The sequence below is a fragment of the Falco cherrug genome, chromosome 11, assembly GCF_023634085.1.
Source record: "Falco cherrug isolate bFalChe1 chromosome 11, bFalChe1.pri, whole genome shotgun sequence".
NCBI classification, from domain to species: domain Eukaryota; kingdom Metazoa; phylum Chordata; class Aves; order Falconiformes; family Falconidae; genus Falco; species Falco cherrug.
Genome location: NC_073707.1, coordinates 23,453,889 through 23,469,901, shown reverse-complemented (window position 1 = coordinate 23,469,901; position 16,013 = coordinate 23,453,889). Strand labels below are relative to the sequence as shown.

The 16,013-nt window shown below is 60.2% G+C and overlaps 1 protein-coding gene across 3 annotated transcripts in view; it reads left to right on the top strand.

Moving 5' to 3' along the window:
• The window catches only part of EPHB3 (EPH receptor B3), a 30,100-nt gene extending 18,313 nt beyond the window's left edge, over positions 1-11,787 (top strand). The window contains exons 4-16 of one of the 3 annotated variants that reach the window (XM_055723818.1): positions 3,897-4,052; positions 4,200-4,535; positions 5,336-5,460; positions 5,624-5,792; positions 5,887-5,992; positions 6,395-6,447; positions 6,633-6,755; positions 6,848-7,095; positions 7,320-7,535; positions 7,626-7,775; positions 7,863-8,056; positions 8,222-8,377; positions 8,675-9,949. In XM_055723818.1, coding sequence (XP_055579793.1) covers positions 3,897-4,052; positions 4,200-4,535; positions 5,336-5,460; positions 5,624-5,792; positions 5,887-5,992; positions 6,395-6,447; positions 6,633-6,755; positions 6,848-7,095; positions 7,320-7,535; positions 7,626-7,775; positions 7,863-8,056; positions 8,222-8,377; positions 8,675-8,783 — 2,141 coding nt within the window. In that variant the 3' untranslated portion in view covers positions 8,784-9,949. Of the gene's footprint in view, positions 1-3,896; positions 4,053-4,199; positions 4,536-5,335; positions 5,461-5,623; positions 5,793-5,886; positions 5,993-6,349; positions 6,448-6,632; positions 6,756-6,847; positions 7,096-7,319; positions 7,536-7,625; positions 7,776-7,862; positions 8,057-8,221; positions 8,378-8,674; positions 9,950-11,511 lie in introns of those variants that run through there. The other 2 variants (XM_055723817.1, XM_055723819.1) reach the window with 2 other exon arrangements.
• Positions 11,788-16,013: the final 4,226 nt, after the last annotated feature.

Here is a 16,013-nt window from a genome sequence, read left to right as displayed (position 1 = left end):
CCTGTTTCCCGCCTGTTCTTTGGATACCACTGTTCAAACCCCCGAGGACTCTTTCCCTTCCCTGCTGTTCAAATTCACTCCATTCACTTTTGGACTGCACTAGTGTGAAATATTTCCACCCAAAGGTGATATTTTTTATTTTTTTTTTTAAATCAAGTGCCGTTTAAGAGAGACTTAAAAACAGAGTTACCGCCTCAGCTGTAGCCAGGCTGTTGCTTCCACGGCTCTAATCCATCTGCAGCCGCTTACGAAAGCGGGAAGGGAGTGAGCCGTGCAGGTTCGTAAAGCGCAGATTGTCCCAGGCAAACTCGATTGCTGCCTTTAAAGAAATTACAGGGTTGCTGGACAAAAGGATGTGATCGGTTTAATTTATCTAGGCTCAAGTGAGGCGTGATGCTTCAGTCCTACAGGAGAAATAGCTGGAAGGATGCTGCCCGAGCTGGAATAGCATTGTGTGGATAGGAGAGCAGTTGAGACCTGAAACGGGATAGTTTGGGGCTGGTATTTCGCGATGCGCTATGGGCTATCCCTCCTCCCTTTCCCAAGGGAGGGGACCCCGAAGTTTTGTGCATGCACACAGGGTTCGTTGCTGCTTGTCCACATCCCATGCAATAATGGAGGCTGCCTGCGGGATGAGTCACTGCTCTCTGCTGCTGCCAGGAGGATTTTATTTCGGTGTTTTTTTCAGCTCACTCCCTTGGACTTTATTCACTGGGGTGGGGATTGTATTTGGGAAGAGTGCCGTCCTTTTCCCTTAGCCCTGTGCTGCAGCTCTGTGAGGCAGGATCAGGCCCCAGAGGTGGGTGACTGATGAAAATGCCGGAGAGGCTGGCAGAAGCAGCCAGATGGCCGGCGGTGGGTGCTGTGCCAGGTGTGCGATGCCCCATAGAGGGTGCAGGGGCAGTTTTGCAGCAGCCCCAGGGCTGCGTTACTGTCCCATTCCGTCCCGCATGCCACATAAATCCCCTCCGCAGCCGATCCCTGCTGTCAGGTCAGGCTGCATCTCCCTCCCATCAAACCAGCAGCTCTTCTTCAGGCCAGGGAGCTCTGCTTCAGTTCTCTGACCTGTTATCCTGTGGCTGTCAGTGACTGTCATGTTCTCCCCAGAGGTGACCGCAGCCCAGCACCAGGAGATGTGATCTGTATGTGGAGGTTCAGGGTTGTTATTTTATTTGAGGACACTTCAGCAGGAAAAGCACTTATGCAAACCTCTCGGTGGGGAGAGGGGAGTCTGGGTCCCTGGCTCTGGCTAGATAGAGTCATGCTACTGCTCTGGAGCTCCCGGGCTTGTTCCCGACATGCTGGCCAACACAGTGGTTGTTGTACAGGCAGTTTCTTGCAGAGAGGAGATGACACAGCGGCTTATCCACTGGGGACCTGGGATCAGCTTTCAGCTCAGTTACAGCCTTCAAATGTGGCGGCTGAGAGCTGTCATGCTGCCACCGAGGTCTTTACGCTCTGATTTATTAAGCAGAGTTGGAAACTTAAACACTGGAGTGCATCTGGGCCTCAGTCCCTCTCCTGCTTAACAGGGCTGGGATGTGGCTCAGCCCCCTCTGCCAGGGTGGCGTGAGGGTGCAAATAAATAACCTTCATCCCTTGTGCCTGCTCTGGGCACTCCTGCGGGATGGCAGGCAGCTGCCCAAGGCTCTGCCAGTTCCTTCTATGTCCAGGAGCGTGGGAGGTCACTGTCCCCTCTGTGCCCATAACCCACCAGGCACCAGCTGGCACTGAGCATGCAGGAAGCCAAGCACCATCATCCCTCCTGCACCCTTTGCAGAGCACCTCACTGCCCTGGCTGCCGTGCTGTGCTTGGGCTGTCGGCTTCTCACAAGCTCTGGTTGCTCCAGCTTCGCTCTCCCCTCAACAAGCCTGTTATTTCAGGGGGGTTTGTCCCTGATGGGTCTGGGCTCCTGTCCATAACCAAAGCATGTTTGGCAGCTTTCTGAGCCCAGAGCGTTCCTGTCCAAGAGGTTTCAGTCATCTCTCATTCCTCAGCAATCTGGTTCCTTATGTGTGAATCTGCATCCACCCAGTTTGAACCGCCCGGGACTCTGGCTGGGGTGGGTCTGCCTGTGCCAAGGCTGCTCTGCTACCCCTGGGCATCTGCTGTCCACGTCTTTGCATTCCGTGGTAGTGAGGGCAGCCCGGGCTGGGGGGACAGGAGCCCTGGACCTGCTGGCCAGGGGCTTCCATCACTTGCAGAGGAGCAGGTCTGTGCACTCCTTTGCCCTCCAGCCTGCATAGTCGGGATGGGCTAGCTTTCATTTCCAAAGGGAAGGCCCAGAGGCTGGGTGAACTTGGGTCAAGGAGCTGGAGCGAGTTGAGCCATGTGGCTGGTCCTGTTTTGACCAAAGAATAGTCTCCTTGCTGGAACGTTCGCACCCTGGGAGCAGGAAGCAGCTCCTGCCGCCCATCTGGGCAGGGGGATGGAGAGCACAAAGTCCTCAGGTCCCCTCCTCGGCAGCAGGGTGCCTCCCTACCGCAGCGGGGCTGCTCGCATGTCCCCCTGCCCAGCAGCACCGCAATGAAGCGGGGCTCATCCCCTAGGGCTGCTGCTACTCGGTGCCTGGGCAAACCAGGGGGCCAGGACAGCACCCCCCAGATGTCTGCAGGTCCCTGTGGGGCCAGCCCAGCAGCGTGTGAGTCAGCAGCGCTCCACACCCCACGCGTGGGGCTGCAACCAGCCAGAAAACCTCCACGGAGGATGTAGGAGATGCCTCATAGGAGGAAACTTCTGCTTGCCACAGCCCAGTGAAGCACCAGGAAACCTCCCCCTGTTTACGAGGTGATGTGCGACAGGCATGAGAGGTGGGACAGGGCTGGTGGGAGGGTTACACACCCTCGGGAGCTGCCCTAGCCCTGGTGAAGTGAGGATGATGTGCCTTCCTTTGGGGCCTCGGTGCTGATGCTGCCCTGGCTGTGACAAACCCGGTGATGCCAAAGCAGAGCCGTGCCAGTGGGTCTCTCGCCGCTTCATCCGCTACGAGTGCAGAGCACAAGACCCACTTCTCTGGGGCAACACTGCAATAAATAAGGCTATTTCAAGGTGTGGGTCAGGTTCCCGAGGCTGCTCTGCTCCTCAACTCAAGTGCTGTTAATCCTTTCATATGCCCCTCGTTACAACTAAACACCCGGCGGTGCCAACTGGGCCGGATCCCAGGACTTGTGGCTCCTCGAAGGACCCTGAACGGAAGCGGGGGGAGGAGATGGCAGCGATGCTGAAGCAGCTCTTTAGCCAAGGACCTGCAGGAATGTTTTAATCTCGCTCAGTGCTCCACTTGAGCTGGCCCCAGGAGGTGCCACCACCCCTGGGGCTGAGAAGTGGCTGAAGAGCCCAAGGCAGAAGGTTTGGGGCTGAGTGGCTGCATTTTGGGCGACAGAGGCCTCTCACAGGGGCTGCTGTGGGCAGGGCTGAGGGTTCCTTTCCTTCCCAGCCTTATTTCCCCAGAGAATGGGGTGCTGGCCCTATGGAGGGTGCTGGGCCTGGAAGACAGCTGGGGAGGTGCAGTGAAGAAACAAAACTGAGGGTGTGCTCTCCTGGCTGAAACTGCCCTGAGCCCCACACTGCTGGTGGTGACCAGCTCTTTCCCATCTCTGACTGCCCCGGCTCTGCTGCTGGAGCACAGCTGCCCCGGGGCAGAGCTGTGCCTGCGCTAGCGAGTGCCCCTGCCCTGTGCTGGCAGCCTGCTCTTGCCCACCCTGCCTGGCCAGGGGCATTGCGTTCCTGGGCACAGCTGACAGCGATGGAAAGGCTTGTAGGTGGCCTGTGGTCCTCAAGCCACTGATTGGGGAGGTCTGGCAGGGCAGCAAAGAAACATCTGCCCAGCCTTGGAGGGGGTAGTGGATGTTTTCTGGGTGCACTTAATAACTCGAGTTGTTTTCCCTTTCCCCAGCATGTGGCCCAGGAACCTTCAAGTCTAAGCAGGGGGAAGGTCCCTGCTCTCCCTGCCCTCCCAACAGCCGGACCACCTCTGGAGCAGCTACAGTCTGCACTTGTCGAAATGGCTTTTTCCGGGCAGATACAGACCCTGCAGACAGTGCCTGCACCAGTGAGTCCTGCCCTGGGTGATGAGGGGAGGGGAGCTGTGGAGGTGGTGGGGGTCCATATCTGGGGCAGGGGGAGTGTGCTGTGCCTGCGACAGAGGTGAGCCAGGCATGGAGGCACACCATCCCTGACCACCTCATTCCCCCCGCAGGCGTCCCCTCTGCCCCCCGCAGTGTCATCTCCAATGTGAATGAGACATCACTGGTGCTGGAGTGGAGCGAGCCACAGGACACGGGCGGCCGGGATGACCTGCTCTACAACGTCATCTGCAAGAAGTGCAGCGTTGAGCGGCGCCTGTGCACCCGCTGTGATGACAACGTGGAGTTCGTGCCGCGCCAACTTGGCCTCACTGAGCGTCGCATCTACATCAGCAACCTGATGGCCCATACCCAGTACACCTTTGAGATCCAGGCTGTGAACGGCATCTCCAACAAGAGCCCCTACCCTCCTCATTTTGCCTCTGTCAACATCACCACCAACCAGGCAGGTCAGTGGAGCTGCCAGAGAGCAGGAGCTAGCTCTCCGCTGCAGAGCGGAGTGGGGATTTCTTGCTGACAGCCTTGGAGGCTGCAGTCCTTTGTGCTGCCGCGTTACTGGCTCTCTGCGCCTGCATCTAATCCCCTGGGTAAATTCTCTCCGTTTAACGCGTGTCCCTGGAGGAGATGAGATCAGAACACGTGCAAGCAGAGAAGGGCAGGGTTGGCAGATGCTCCGGAGAGCTCTGGATCTTCTAGACCTACCCAAGAGACGTTGTGCCTGCTGTGAAGGGAGGAGGAAGGAAATGAGATTTCTCCCCTGTGGGCCTGGGAAGGCTCAGCACCAGCCCAAATCTTCGCAGCCAGCCGAGTGCTCTGCCATTCCCTCCTTCCTCCCACTCTGGCCTGGCTCCAGCATGCTGGTAATCTCCAGCCGCCGTGCTCTGATCTGATTTCATGGGTCTCGTTGGTGGGGTGGTGCACGGAGCTCCTGGGGAGTGGAGGGGAGGGAGCCCCAGTTTGGGCTGGCAGGGCCCTTTCCCAGGCCAGGTTGCAGCTAGACGTGGGGTGAAATGTTACCTTGGTGCTATTTCTGAGGCTCCCCCTGGGTCCCTCGTCACCTTAAGTGCAAGATGTTGAGATCGCACCTCCCCGTGGAGACTTGTGGGAGGCCAGTGGTAAAGCTGTTCCGTGCCTTTCCACAGAGGTTATACGAGGAGATCCCAGGCAGAGAGCCCCCTACACTGGTGCAGGATGGTGGAGAGGGAAGCCTGGCACAGATGGCTCATTCCTCCTCTGTCCTCTTTCCTAGCCCCGTCTCCCGTGCCTACGATGCACCTGCACAGCAGCACTGGGAACAGCATGACGCTGTCGTGGACTCCCCCAGAGAGACCGAATGGCATCATTCTTGACTATGAGATCAAGTACTCGGAGAAGGTAAAGCAGGAGGCTGAGCAGCCTTTTCCCTCCTCCAGCCCTTCCGGCTGGCTGTCAGCACCATGGCAAAGGGGGTCCCTGTGCAGATAGTGCTTGGGGGATGTGGGAGCCAGCAACAGGGGGATTGCTTCACAACGGTGACACCCACGTGTCTCCCCTACAGCAAGGCCAGAGCGATGGCATTGCCAACACAGTCACCAGCCAGAAGAACTCAGTGCGGCTGGACGGGCTGAAGGCCAACGCTCGGTACATGGTGCAGGTCCGGGCACGCACAGTGGCTGGCTATGGCCGCTACAGCCTCCCCATGGAGTTTCAGACAACTGCAGAGGACGGTAGGTACCAGGACTGGGCTGCCTCCATCTCCCAGCCCTCCTGTGCTTGCTCCTTCCTCAGCTTGACTTTGATTCCTGCCTCCCCCTCTGTCAGGCTCCACCAGCAAGACTTTCCAGGAGTTGCCTCTGATCGTGGGTTCGGCCACTGCGGGGCTGCTATTCGTCATCGTTGTGGTGATCATCGCTATCGTCTGCTTCAGGTACTGGGGGGTCAGCACTGGGTTTGGGCATTGCTCGCATCTGCCCCAGAGCTTTGCCCCATGCCTGTGGGTAGAGCTCTGACAGCTCCAGACTGAGAGCGAAGGACTGGACCTGCTGCACGTGGGTACCAGAGCATGGGTCCTGTGGGAGGACTGTGCATCCCTGCTTCCCCAGCACCAGCTGGGGCTCTGCCCAGGCTCCTGCCGTCCTCTCTCAGTACAACTAGGCCATCTTCTCCCATTGCACGGGGGGTGGAGGGGTGGCTCTGCTTGCAGGCTGCCAGAGGGGAAGCTCTCTGGCATGGGCTGTCTGTGCTGGGATTTGGAAGCTGGCAGTGAATGTCTTTGCCCCATCAGGAAAGGGATGGTTACTGAACACCTCCTCTCGTCTCCTTTGGGCAGGAAGCAACGCAACAGCACGGACCCCGAGTACACGGAGAAGCTGCAGCAATACGGTGAGTGTGAGAGCCCAGCAAGTGGGCTCTGCCTGCCCTCTCCCAATTCCTGCCCTGTGCGCAAGTGAAGGGGCAGCCTTCGCCAGCCAGGGACCAGGAGGGATGGGCTGACAGCCAGCCAACCTGGCTTGGCATCTGTCACCCATGTTGCATCCCTCCTGGTGATGATGCCTCTGCCTTTGCAGTCACCCCTGGGATGAAGGTCTACATTGATCCCTTCACCTATGAGGACCCCAATGAAGCTGTCCGGGAATTTGCCAAAGAGATTGACATCTCCTGTGTCAAAATTGAGGAGGTCATTGGAGCAGGCAAGTCCCAGGCCTGGGCACAGCAGCTACTGAGACTGCTGCCCTGTCACATGGCTCACTGTGCCACCCCTTTCTCCCTTTCCCCACCACAGGGGAGTTTGGTGAGGTGTGCCGCGGGCGTCTGAAGCTGCCTGGCCGCCGTGAGATCTTTGTGGCAATCAAGACACTGAAGGTGGGCTACACAGAGCGGCAGCGGCGGGACTTCCTGAGCGAGGCCAGCATCATGGGCCAGTTTGACCACCCCAACATCATCCACCTGGAGGGTGTGGTGACCAAGAGCCGCCCCGTCATGATCATCACTGAGTTCATGGAGAACTGCGCGCTTGACTCCTTCCTCCGGGTGAGTGTCCATCCCCTCCTGCCCTGGGCTGGGGGCTGCAGCACATGAAGGATGGCAGCTCTGAGCCCTCTCTGTGTAGTGCTGGCATCCCCAGAGCCAAGCTGTACGTAGGCATCGTGGGGTGGGGGAAGAGGGGTGGCTGTAGGGAGGAGGTGGTAGCACGTTGGGATCCTTCCCCAATCCTTTTGGGGTGTTGCAAACCCCTCTGATCTCTCCTCTGGCAGCTGAACGATGGGCAGTTCACAGTCATTCAGCTGGTGGGAATGCTGCGAGGCATCGCCGCTGGCATGAAGTACCTTTCAGAGATGAACTATGTGCACCGGGATCTGGCTGCCCGCAACATCCTGGTCAACAGCAACTTGGTCTGCAAAGTGTCCGACTTCGGGCTCTCTCGCTTTCTGGAGGATGACCCAGCTGACCCCACCTACACCAGCTCCCTGGTATGGAATGCTCTGGGGGGATCCACCAATCTGGGGATGGGGGAGACACCTCAGGTATGCGCTAAATAATGGAGCTGTGTATCTGTGCAGGGGGGCAAGATCCCAATCAGATGGACAGCTCCTGAGGCCATTGCCTACCGCAAATTCACTTCAGCCAGTGACGTGTGGAGCTATGGCATTGTCATGTGGGAAGTGATGTCCTACGGGGAGCGACCTTACTGGGACATGTCCAACCAGGACGTAAGTGCTCCCTGGGGAGCAGGGAGCTGTGGGTTGCCCGTGGGAGCATACATGGCTCACAGCCTGCCTCTGCACGTCTCTCTGCAGGTGATCAACGCCGTGGAGCAGGATTACCGCCTGCCACCTCCCATGGACTGCCCCACAGCGCTGCACCAGCTGATGCTGGACTGCTGGGTGCGGGACCGCAACCTGCGGCCCAAGTTTGCACAGATCGTCAATACACTAGACAAGCTCATCCGCAATGCTGCCAGCCTGAAAGTCATCGCCAGCGTCCAGTCTGGGTCAGTGGCATCACCACCTCCAGCCAGGGCTTCGCCCAAGCTCAGGAAATACTAGAGTGGTTGGGACTGAAGATGTGGGAGGGCAGAGATAAGAAATCTCCCCTGCTTCCAGTTACACCTCTCTGTCCCCTGCTCCCTGTGACATGTGTCTCTCTTGCCCTTTAGCATCTCGCAGCCACTCCTGGACCGCACCGTCCCGGATTACACCACCTTCACCACCGTGGGAGACTGGCTGGATGCCATCAAAATGGGACGGTACAAGGAGAATTTTGTCAATGCCGGCTTTGCCTCCTTCGACCTGGTGGCGCAAATGACTGCGGAGTAAGTCCCTGTTTGCAGGGGAGGGAGAAGGCTGGGGCTGCTGCATGTTGTTCCTTGTCCCTCGCCTTTCTGGCCACCAGCTCCTCCTGTGGAGGGCTTAGTTGTGCATGGGGTTTTCCCAAGTGAGTTAAGATCTGGGATGCCGTGTTCACTCCCTTGTGGAGTTAGAGGGACACTGGAGCTTGGCAGAGGGCTGTAATGAAGATGGATGGGTCCCTTGGCAGCAGCTAGTTGGGGCAGGGCCATGTGCTGGTATTGCTGCTAGCAGGGGGCTGAGTCTTCACCTTCTTCTTGCAGAGACCTGCTGAGGATAGGGGTGACGCTAGCAGGGCACCAGAAGAAGATTCTGAGCAGCATTCAGGACATGAGGCTGCAGATGAACCAGACACTCCCAGTGCAGGTTTGACCACAGGGGACTCTGCATTGGAACGGACCGAGGGAACCTGCCAACCAGGTTCAGTTTGCGGTGCAGCCCGGCTTCCCGTTTCCCCCTTCACACGGCGCTCCTCTGCCTCGGACGGTCGCCTGGGACGGGACAGGACGGGCCGCCCTTCCCTGGATCAGAGGCACTCGTGCCGAGAGGGAGCCCAGCTTTTCGTCCTGTGTCCTGGAGCGGCGAGGCAGCAACGCATCTTCATATTGAAGATGGATTATGGGACAGAGATGGCACATCCCGCTTCCCGCCATGTCTCGGTGCTCATCGGTTTGAAGAGTTGTTCTGCTTCTTGGATTTCTTTTCACCCAATTTTCCCCCCAAGTCCTCACTTCCCCCCCCGTCCTCGAGGCCACAGACTGTTGACCCGTTTGCTGAGTCTGTCAGACATGTCCGAAGCCTTCCCTAACTCTGATCCCTGCGTGGAAGCAGCCGGGGGAGGCCGAGTCGGCGACAGGGCCGGTGCCATTGGCCCCAGACAATCACTCCTCCAGCCCTGGCGGCCCCTCCGCCCGAGGGTCTGCACTGGAACATGTCCAAAGGGAAGGCTTCGCTCCCTTTCTTGGCTTTGCACGCCAGAACCCGAACCCAATTTACTATGCAGGGAGTTAGGAAAAAAAAGAAAAAAAAAAAAAAGAAAAAAAAAGAGATTTATTAAAAAAAAAAAAAAAGAGGGAGCAGAAAGGGGAGGGAGGGGGACCAGGCGCCCAGCTCCGCATCTCTTACCCTCTTGGTTCTCCTGGCCGGCTCTGGACTGCAGAGCGAGGCCGTCAGCACGTTTGCACAGGGACCCTCTGCCCCCGGACCCACGGCAGCCGCGCTCCCCACGAGGGGCTGGAGAGCGGGGCTGGGGCGGGGGCTGCGCCAGGGGCGAGGCCCGGCCTCCCCCAGCCTCCTCTTTTATGCAGAAGGAGCGGGTGCTGCCGGCGCGGCCACCCCGCTCCTGACACACGCTGTGATTGCTGCCAAAAGACTCACCTTTCCCTGAGGATTCACTGCAGCCCGGTTCCTCCAAGCCGAGGGAGAGACTCCCAGCGTGCCTGAGTGTGCGTGAGTGTGTGCATGCGTGCGTGGGTGTGTGCTGGCCGGCAGGACTGTGTGAGGCAATGGGCAGAATAAAGGCAATAAGAATTTTACCGGAGTTTCCTTTGCTCGATCGCGCTCTCACTGGATGGGCCCAGCTGCCTGTGGCTTTGCTGCCCACCAGAGTCGTCCTCCTCTTCCTGGCCAGCCCCAGGCTGGCTTTCAGCCCCTTTCTGCTCCTGCTTTCTCTTGCTGTCGTGTACCCAAGTGGTCCCGCGGGGTCAGGCCAGGCAGTGGTGCTGTGGGCAGTGGTGCTGTGCCCACCCTGCAGTGCCTGGGCACCCGGCACATGCCCCTCTGCGGGTGCGTAGGGTGGAGGGTTTGAGTCCCAGCGAGGGCAGAGCCAGCTGTGAAACTCCATCTAATGCACTCAGAGATGCTCATCTTTTTTCCCCGCCCCCATCGCCTCCCTGAGTCAAGCTGGAACTGTGGGAACCGAACCCGGTGTGCGAAGAGTGGGGGAGCAGCTGTGCTCACTGCCCGCCCCAGGGCCGGGGTGTCCCCATGTCCCCACAGCCCCAGGGCTTCTCCCCAGAGTGCAGGTCCTCTGCTCTCCCCAGGCAGGAGCATTGCAGCAGCCAAGGGCACCCCTGGACCACTGGCCTCGTTCCTCTTCTCCATGAATTGGCAGCTACTGAGCCGGGTGGGAGCGTGCCAAGGCAGCCGGCCCAGCTGCAGGCAAGGTAACCCCCTAGGGGCTGCTGTCCCTGGGAGAGCGGGACTGGGGGTCTCTGTGCCCTCAGCCCAGGGGGAATTGCTCCCTAGTAGCTAAGTGGGACCCCCGGTCGCTCATGCTGGCAGTTTTTGGGTCCTAACATCCCTGTGGCTGCAGCACACCCAGTGGGCTCACTTACAGGGGTGCTTTGCTGGCGGTACAGAGGGGCAAGTGGGTGCTCCCCAAAATGAGGGGGTGCACCCCTGTGCTCCACCCTGCTCCCCTCCTCCCCAGGCTGACCTAGCAGGTGCTATTTTTTCCCTTTCCTTGAAATTCGCCTGCCCTTGGGTTTCTCATTAACCCCGTCCTTCTCCCCAGGGAACAGTAAACAAGTCTGGGATGGCAGCTGGCAGCAGGTCCTGCGCCCGGGGACGGGCCGCGCGCACCCGCCATCCTCTGCTACGGGATGTGTTGGGGATGCGGCTGCCAGCGGCACCACAGCCCGGTTCTGCTGGTGTTTCCCATCCCTGCCTGCTCCAGCTTGCCCCCCACCCTGGATGCTCCTTGCCCCCCGCCATGGTGGGACCCCAAACAGCAGTGCTGGGCAGACCTCTTCCCTCTGCCAGGTCAGGCAAAGCAACCTGGGCTTGTGAGGCTTTTAAGAGCAGACAGCCAAATATATGCCAGAACCCATTTTTGGCTTTCAACTGCCTTCAGTACCCCAGCCTGAAGCACTGGTGGTCTCAGGGGCTGCCCCTGCCACCCTTGCTCCCCCTGTCCCTGCTGCTGCAAGGTTTGGGGTCCCACCCATCCCGCTGCATCCCCAACATCCCCACCTCAACCCTCCACCCTGGCCTGGCTTTGCTTTGGGGGAGGTCTGCTCATTTTAAACAGCAAACCCACAACCAACCCCTTCTCCCAGCCTCCTCCATGCCCACCCTGCTTCCATGGGGCAGGACGCAGCATCTCCCAGCCTCGGCCCCAGGTCTCCCCCAGCCTCGTGCCCCCCTCCCACTGCCTGGTTTGCACCCAGGGCTGCACCCAGCGGCTCTTCACGTGCCATACCTGCCACCTCCCTCTGCATACAGATGTGTACAGGGGGAAAGTCGTGTTCAATTGTGAAAGAAAAGCAACAGTGAAAAACAGCAGCAAGGGAAATTAATGCGAGCGTGCATTTGTAAAAATATTTTTTAACGGAAAGACTTTTTTTCAATTAAATTATTTAAGGAATTTTATGGAGGTCTGCAGTGCCTGCGTGGTTCTTGGGGTGGCTCTGGGTGGTGGGCAGCCCTGCTCTGGGGGGGGTGGGTATGTGTGGGTGCTTGTGTGTGTAAAAGTGGGTCCGTGGCAGCAAGCGGGAGGCACTTGGCCCCATGCGGGCACAAGCCTTGCGCGAGCCTCCCCACTCCCAGGGCAGCCGGTGGGCAAGGAACTTCGGGGGGCTGAGGGGAGCAGGTGACGCTCCCCGAGCCACCAGCCCTTGGGTGACACTATGGGGACGTCCTGGGGTGGTGAGGATGGGATGGGGTGGCCCTTGGGGACTGTGGTGACCAGACTGGGATTGGGGGGGTAAGGGGGGGGGGGGCGGGGCGGGGGGAGGCAAGACCTGCCTGCACCCTGCACTTCCCCCCTCCCAGCCCATGCAAAAGAGCCTTTTGTGCTGCTGGGTTTTTCCCCCCCTTTTAATTCCTAACCAAGAGATTAAGGGAAGACAAAGGCTACGATTGTTCCCGCTCTGCAGAGAGCTGGAAAGTTCGGGGAGGGGGGACCGTCCCTTTCCAGACAGGCCCAGAGGAGGGGGATGCACGCCCCAGGTGGAGGGGCCGGGATGGGGGTGACACCCTGGGAGTGGGCAGAGGGGGGTCCCAGGGGCACGACTGGGGTGAAGGCAGGCCGCGTGCTAAGAGGAGACCCTGCTGGGGTGGGCCGGGGGCTCAGGGCTCTGGCGGGGGGCTGGGCAGCACGCTGCAGCCGAGGACGAGGAGGAAGGCTGGGGATGATGGGTTGGCCGGCTCGTCGGCTGCTTGGCGTTTTCCCTGCTAACTCTTGGCTGACACCTCGATGACTTGGCAGGGAGAGGATCCCGCAGCCCCGTCAGCCGCCTGGGGCCGGCACAGCTGGAAGGGATCACGGCTCAGCACGGCTCGGCTCAGCACAGCACAGCCGTGCCCCAGCGGGCCAGCCTGGGGCACAGGGCAGCGGCAGCACTGGCACACCCACGGCCCCCACCATGCCTCATCCCCACTGCCATCCTGCGTCCATGGGCATCGCCAGCGTGGCTGTGCTGGGGACCACATCCTCACCTGTGCTCAGCCAGGGTGGGATGGACGCCAGCCAGGCGGGTCCTGGCCACAGCCAGGCGGGTCCTGGCCACAGCCAGGGCCATGCTGTGGCCCAGGGAAGGGGCTGTCCCCACAGCACAAGGGCCAGGACCCAGCGAGTTTTCCCATGCTCGCAGGGAGCTGCGAGACACCCACGAACGCCCCGGCTCTGCTCCTTCTGTTTCCCGTTAAGATTATTTATTGGTAATTTTTAAGACCACTTACAGACTCTGTTCACGTGCCAGGACCCTACGCGGCTTTTTCCCAGGGCTTTTTTTTTTATTAAAAAAAAAAAAAAAGATTTTTTTTAAATAATTTTCTTCCCACTCCTTCCTTCCAGTCTTCTTTGGTAGCTGGTGGGGGGCTTGCACATGGTGCAACGCCCGTCCTTGACTGCCACCACAGCCCATCCTCCCTGCACACGGCTGCCGGGGCTGCATCCTTGCCCCCTCAAGCAGGGCTGGTGTCCCTACAGGGGGACCATGGGGGACATGACCGCCCCTGAGCAGTGCCCAGCATCCCTGCACAAGGAGCTGCCAGCCAGCCTGGGATGCTCCCAAAAAGGGGATCGAAGGGCTGGGGGCCGGGGGACTGCCTTGGGGAACAGGAGGCAGCTCTCCCCCAGATGCCTGGGAGCTGACATCGTCTTTGGCAGCATGCAGCCAGCAAGCAAACGAGTCCGCATTAATCACCCTGCGCCTGCCTTCCTTGTTCGAGGAGCAGAATCTGACCCGATGCTGGACTGGGAGGCAAAAAACAGCTTTGTGTTATTAAACAAGACCAGGGCAATGCCTGGATGTGGTGTGGTGGTCTGGTGTTGGGAAAGGCTGGCTCCACAGGGGGAAGTCAGAAGGAAAGCTGTAGTGACCTTGCTGGTAGGGCTGGGGCTGGGGGCTGCATCTCATCTGCTGCGAGCTGCCCTGGCTGGAAGTGTTGGCTGCTTTGGAAAAGGGGAGCAAAGGAGCTTCTGCACGGCTGGCAGCGATAGGTAGAGACACCCTGGTCCCTGCCAGCCTGCCTCGCCCGGGTTTCACTGGCCACCATCCCTGCCCATCCCCATCCCTGTGCGGCCAGTCAGTGCAGACCCCTGCAGTGGGTGCCGCTGCCTGCACCCCACATGGCAGCATCGGCGCCCCACACAGCAGCACCTGCACCACTGCTCGCCTCCTGCCACCCCAGTCTGGCTTCTCCCAGAGCAGTGCTCAGGGGAAATGGGGAGACCCCTGCCCCTGCCCCCTGCTCCCTCCATGCCCACCGCCCAGCCAGCTGCTGAGCCCCCTTATTGCCCTGCTCCCTACTCCTGCTTTGATCTCCCTCGAAGCCAGGGCCAGCATCACCGTGGGGCCGGGGGCGGCCGGGTGTCAGACAGGTTCAGCCACACATTTCTGGCTAATGAGAAATTTCCTCTCCCCAGAGCTCGGCCGGGTTTTTTTTAGCTCCGGTATCGCTACCTCACCTCTGCCTCCGCCGGGGCAGGCTGAGTCACGGGGGCGTGCGGGCCACCTCCCGGCACGCTGCTTCACCCCGGCCTGGCACTTGCTGGGCCCTGGCAGCACCCCCTCCCCACCCGTTCCCCTGGGGATGGTGTGACCGAGAGCCTGGCAAAACCAAAACTCCGATGACCCATCCCTATGCAAGAGCCAGGCGTGTCAGAGTGATGCCCTGAGCCCGGGTGCTGCCCTGAAGCCAGCATGGATGGGCTGAGCCTGGGGAGGGGGTTGGCACGGCAGCGGGGGGGGGGGGGGGGGGTTACGGGTGCTGCACCCTGCTGTGCCCCGCTGCCCCGGTCCGTGCTCAGGGGAACCGCAGCTCCAGGCAGCTGGGAAAGTTCAAAGGGAAGGGAAAAAGCAGCAGTTCCTGCTCTGCATGAGGGTTTGGGCTCGGCTCCGGCTCCGCGCGCCCGCAGCCTGCAGTCACTTCGTGCCGTTAACGGGTTTCCTTGTTCTGAACTTGCTAATGAGCCAGCGTGGGAAGTGGCAGGGGCCGAGGGCCCCCAAACTGGGGCATTGGAGGGGGCGAGTGGCTCCTCCTAGCATAGTATATGGTGGGCAGAGAGGCGCCAGCCACCCACCTTAGTCCCCCATTGGGTCCCACCTGCTCTTGGCCAGCCCTACTGGCCCCCAGCACAGCCCCACCACCCCAGCAGCCCCATGCTGGTGCCCCAAGAGAAAGGTGCCCCATGCCACTACTACCCTGGGGTGGCTCAACCTCTGCCAACTCCCTCGGCGCAGGTTTCCCCTATCCCGCTGTCCCCATCGTCACCCAGGAGGGGAGCCAGGACTGCGCCCCAGGAGGGTGAAGCTGAAACCATGACCCATCCCAGGGCGGTGAGTCAGGCTGTGCCAGGTGGCTTGTGCTGGAAAGCACCTTCCAGCACCAGCACCATCCCTGTGCCCGTCCCTGTCCCCATCCCCATCCCACAGTGCCACAGTGCCACAGCACAGAAGGACCCCATGGGAAGCATCGATGGAGAGCAGGCAGGTGAAAAGCTCTGGGGGAGATGGCAGGTGTTTCTGTCCACAGCCAAGCCTTGCAGGAAGGGGAGCAGGAGGATGAGTCAAGCCCAGGGCAGGAGCAGTGGGGCAGGAGCATCAAGGTGTTTGAGCTGGCGTCATCAGCCCTGTGCAAACAAACCTGTGGGACCACGTGGGGATGGAGGAGAGCCAGGCAGAGGGATGAGGAAAGCCCATCCTGCACCAGCCCCAGCACTGGGGGAACTCATGAGGTCGAGGACCTGAGTGATGGAGCTGCGGCACAGCATGTCTGGGGTCTGGTGTGGAGCAGGGGCTGTCCCTGGCAGTGTGACGGTGGCCATGCTGCAGCTTGAGTCCATGTCCCTTGTCCCCATGGGCCCAGGCGGCACACAGGCGATGGGGTTCGTTGGCACGGGGGTCACAGGCTCCCATTCACACGCTCCCGGCGGGCGGGTGGTGGGTGATGGACGAGGCATGTTCCAGCCTCCGCGCTGAGATAATCCCATGCCTGCCAGCACCGCCGGCCTGCGGCCGGCATTTATCTCACGCCAGGGCTGACGTCAGCCCCCAAGACCCCAGCCAAGGAGGCCTTGCTGCTCCTCCCAGCTTTTCCCAGGGACAAGGGGCTTCAGGCCCCTCACCCCAGGCTGCGAGCAGGTGGATTTATGAC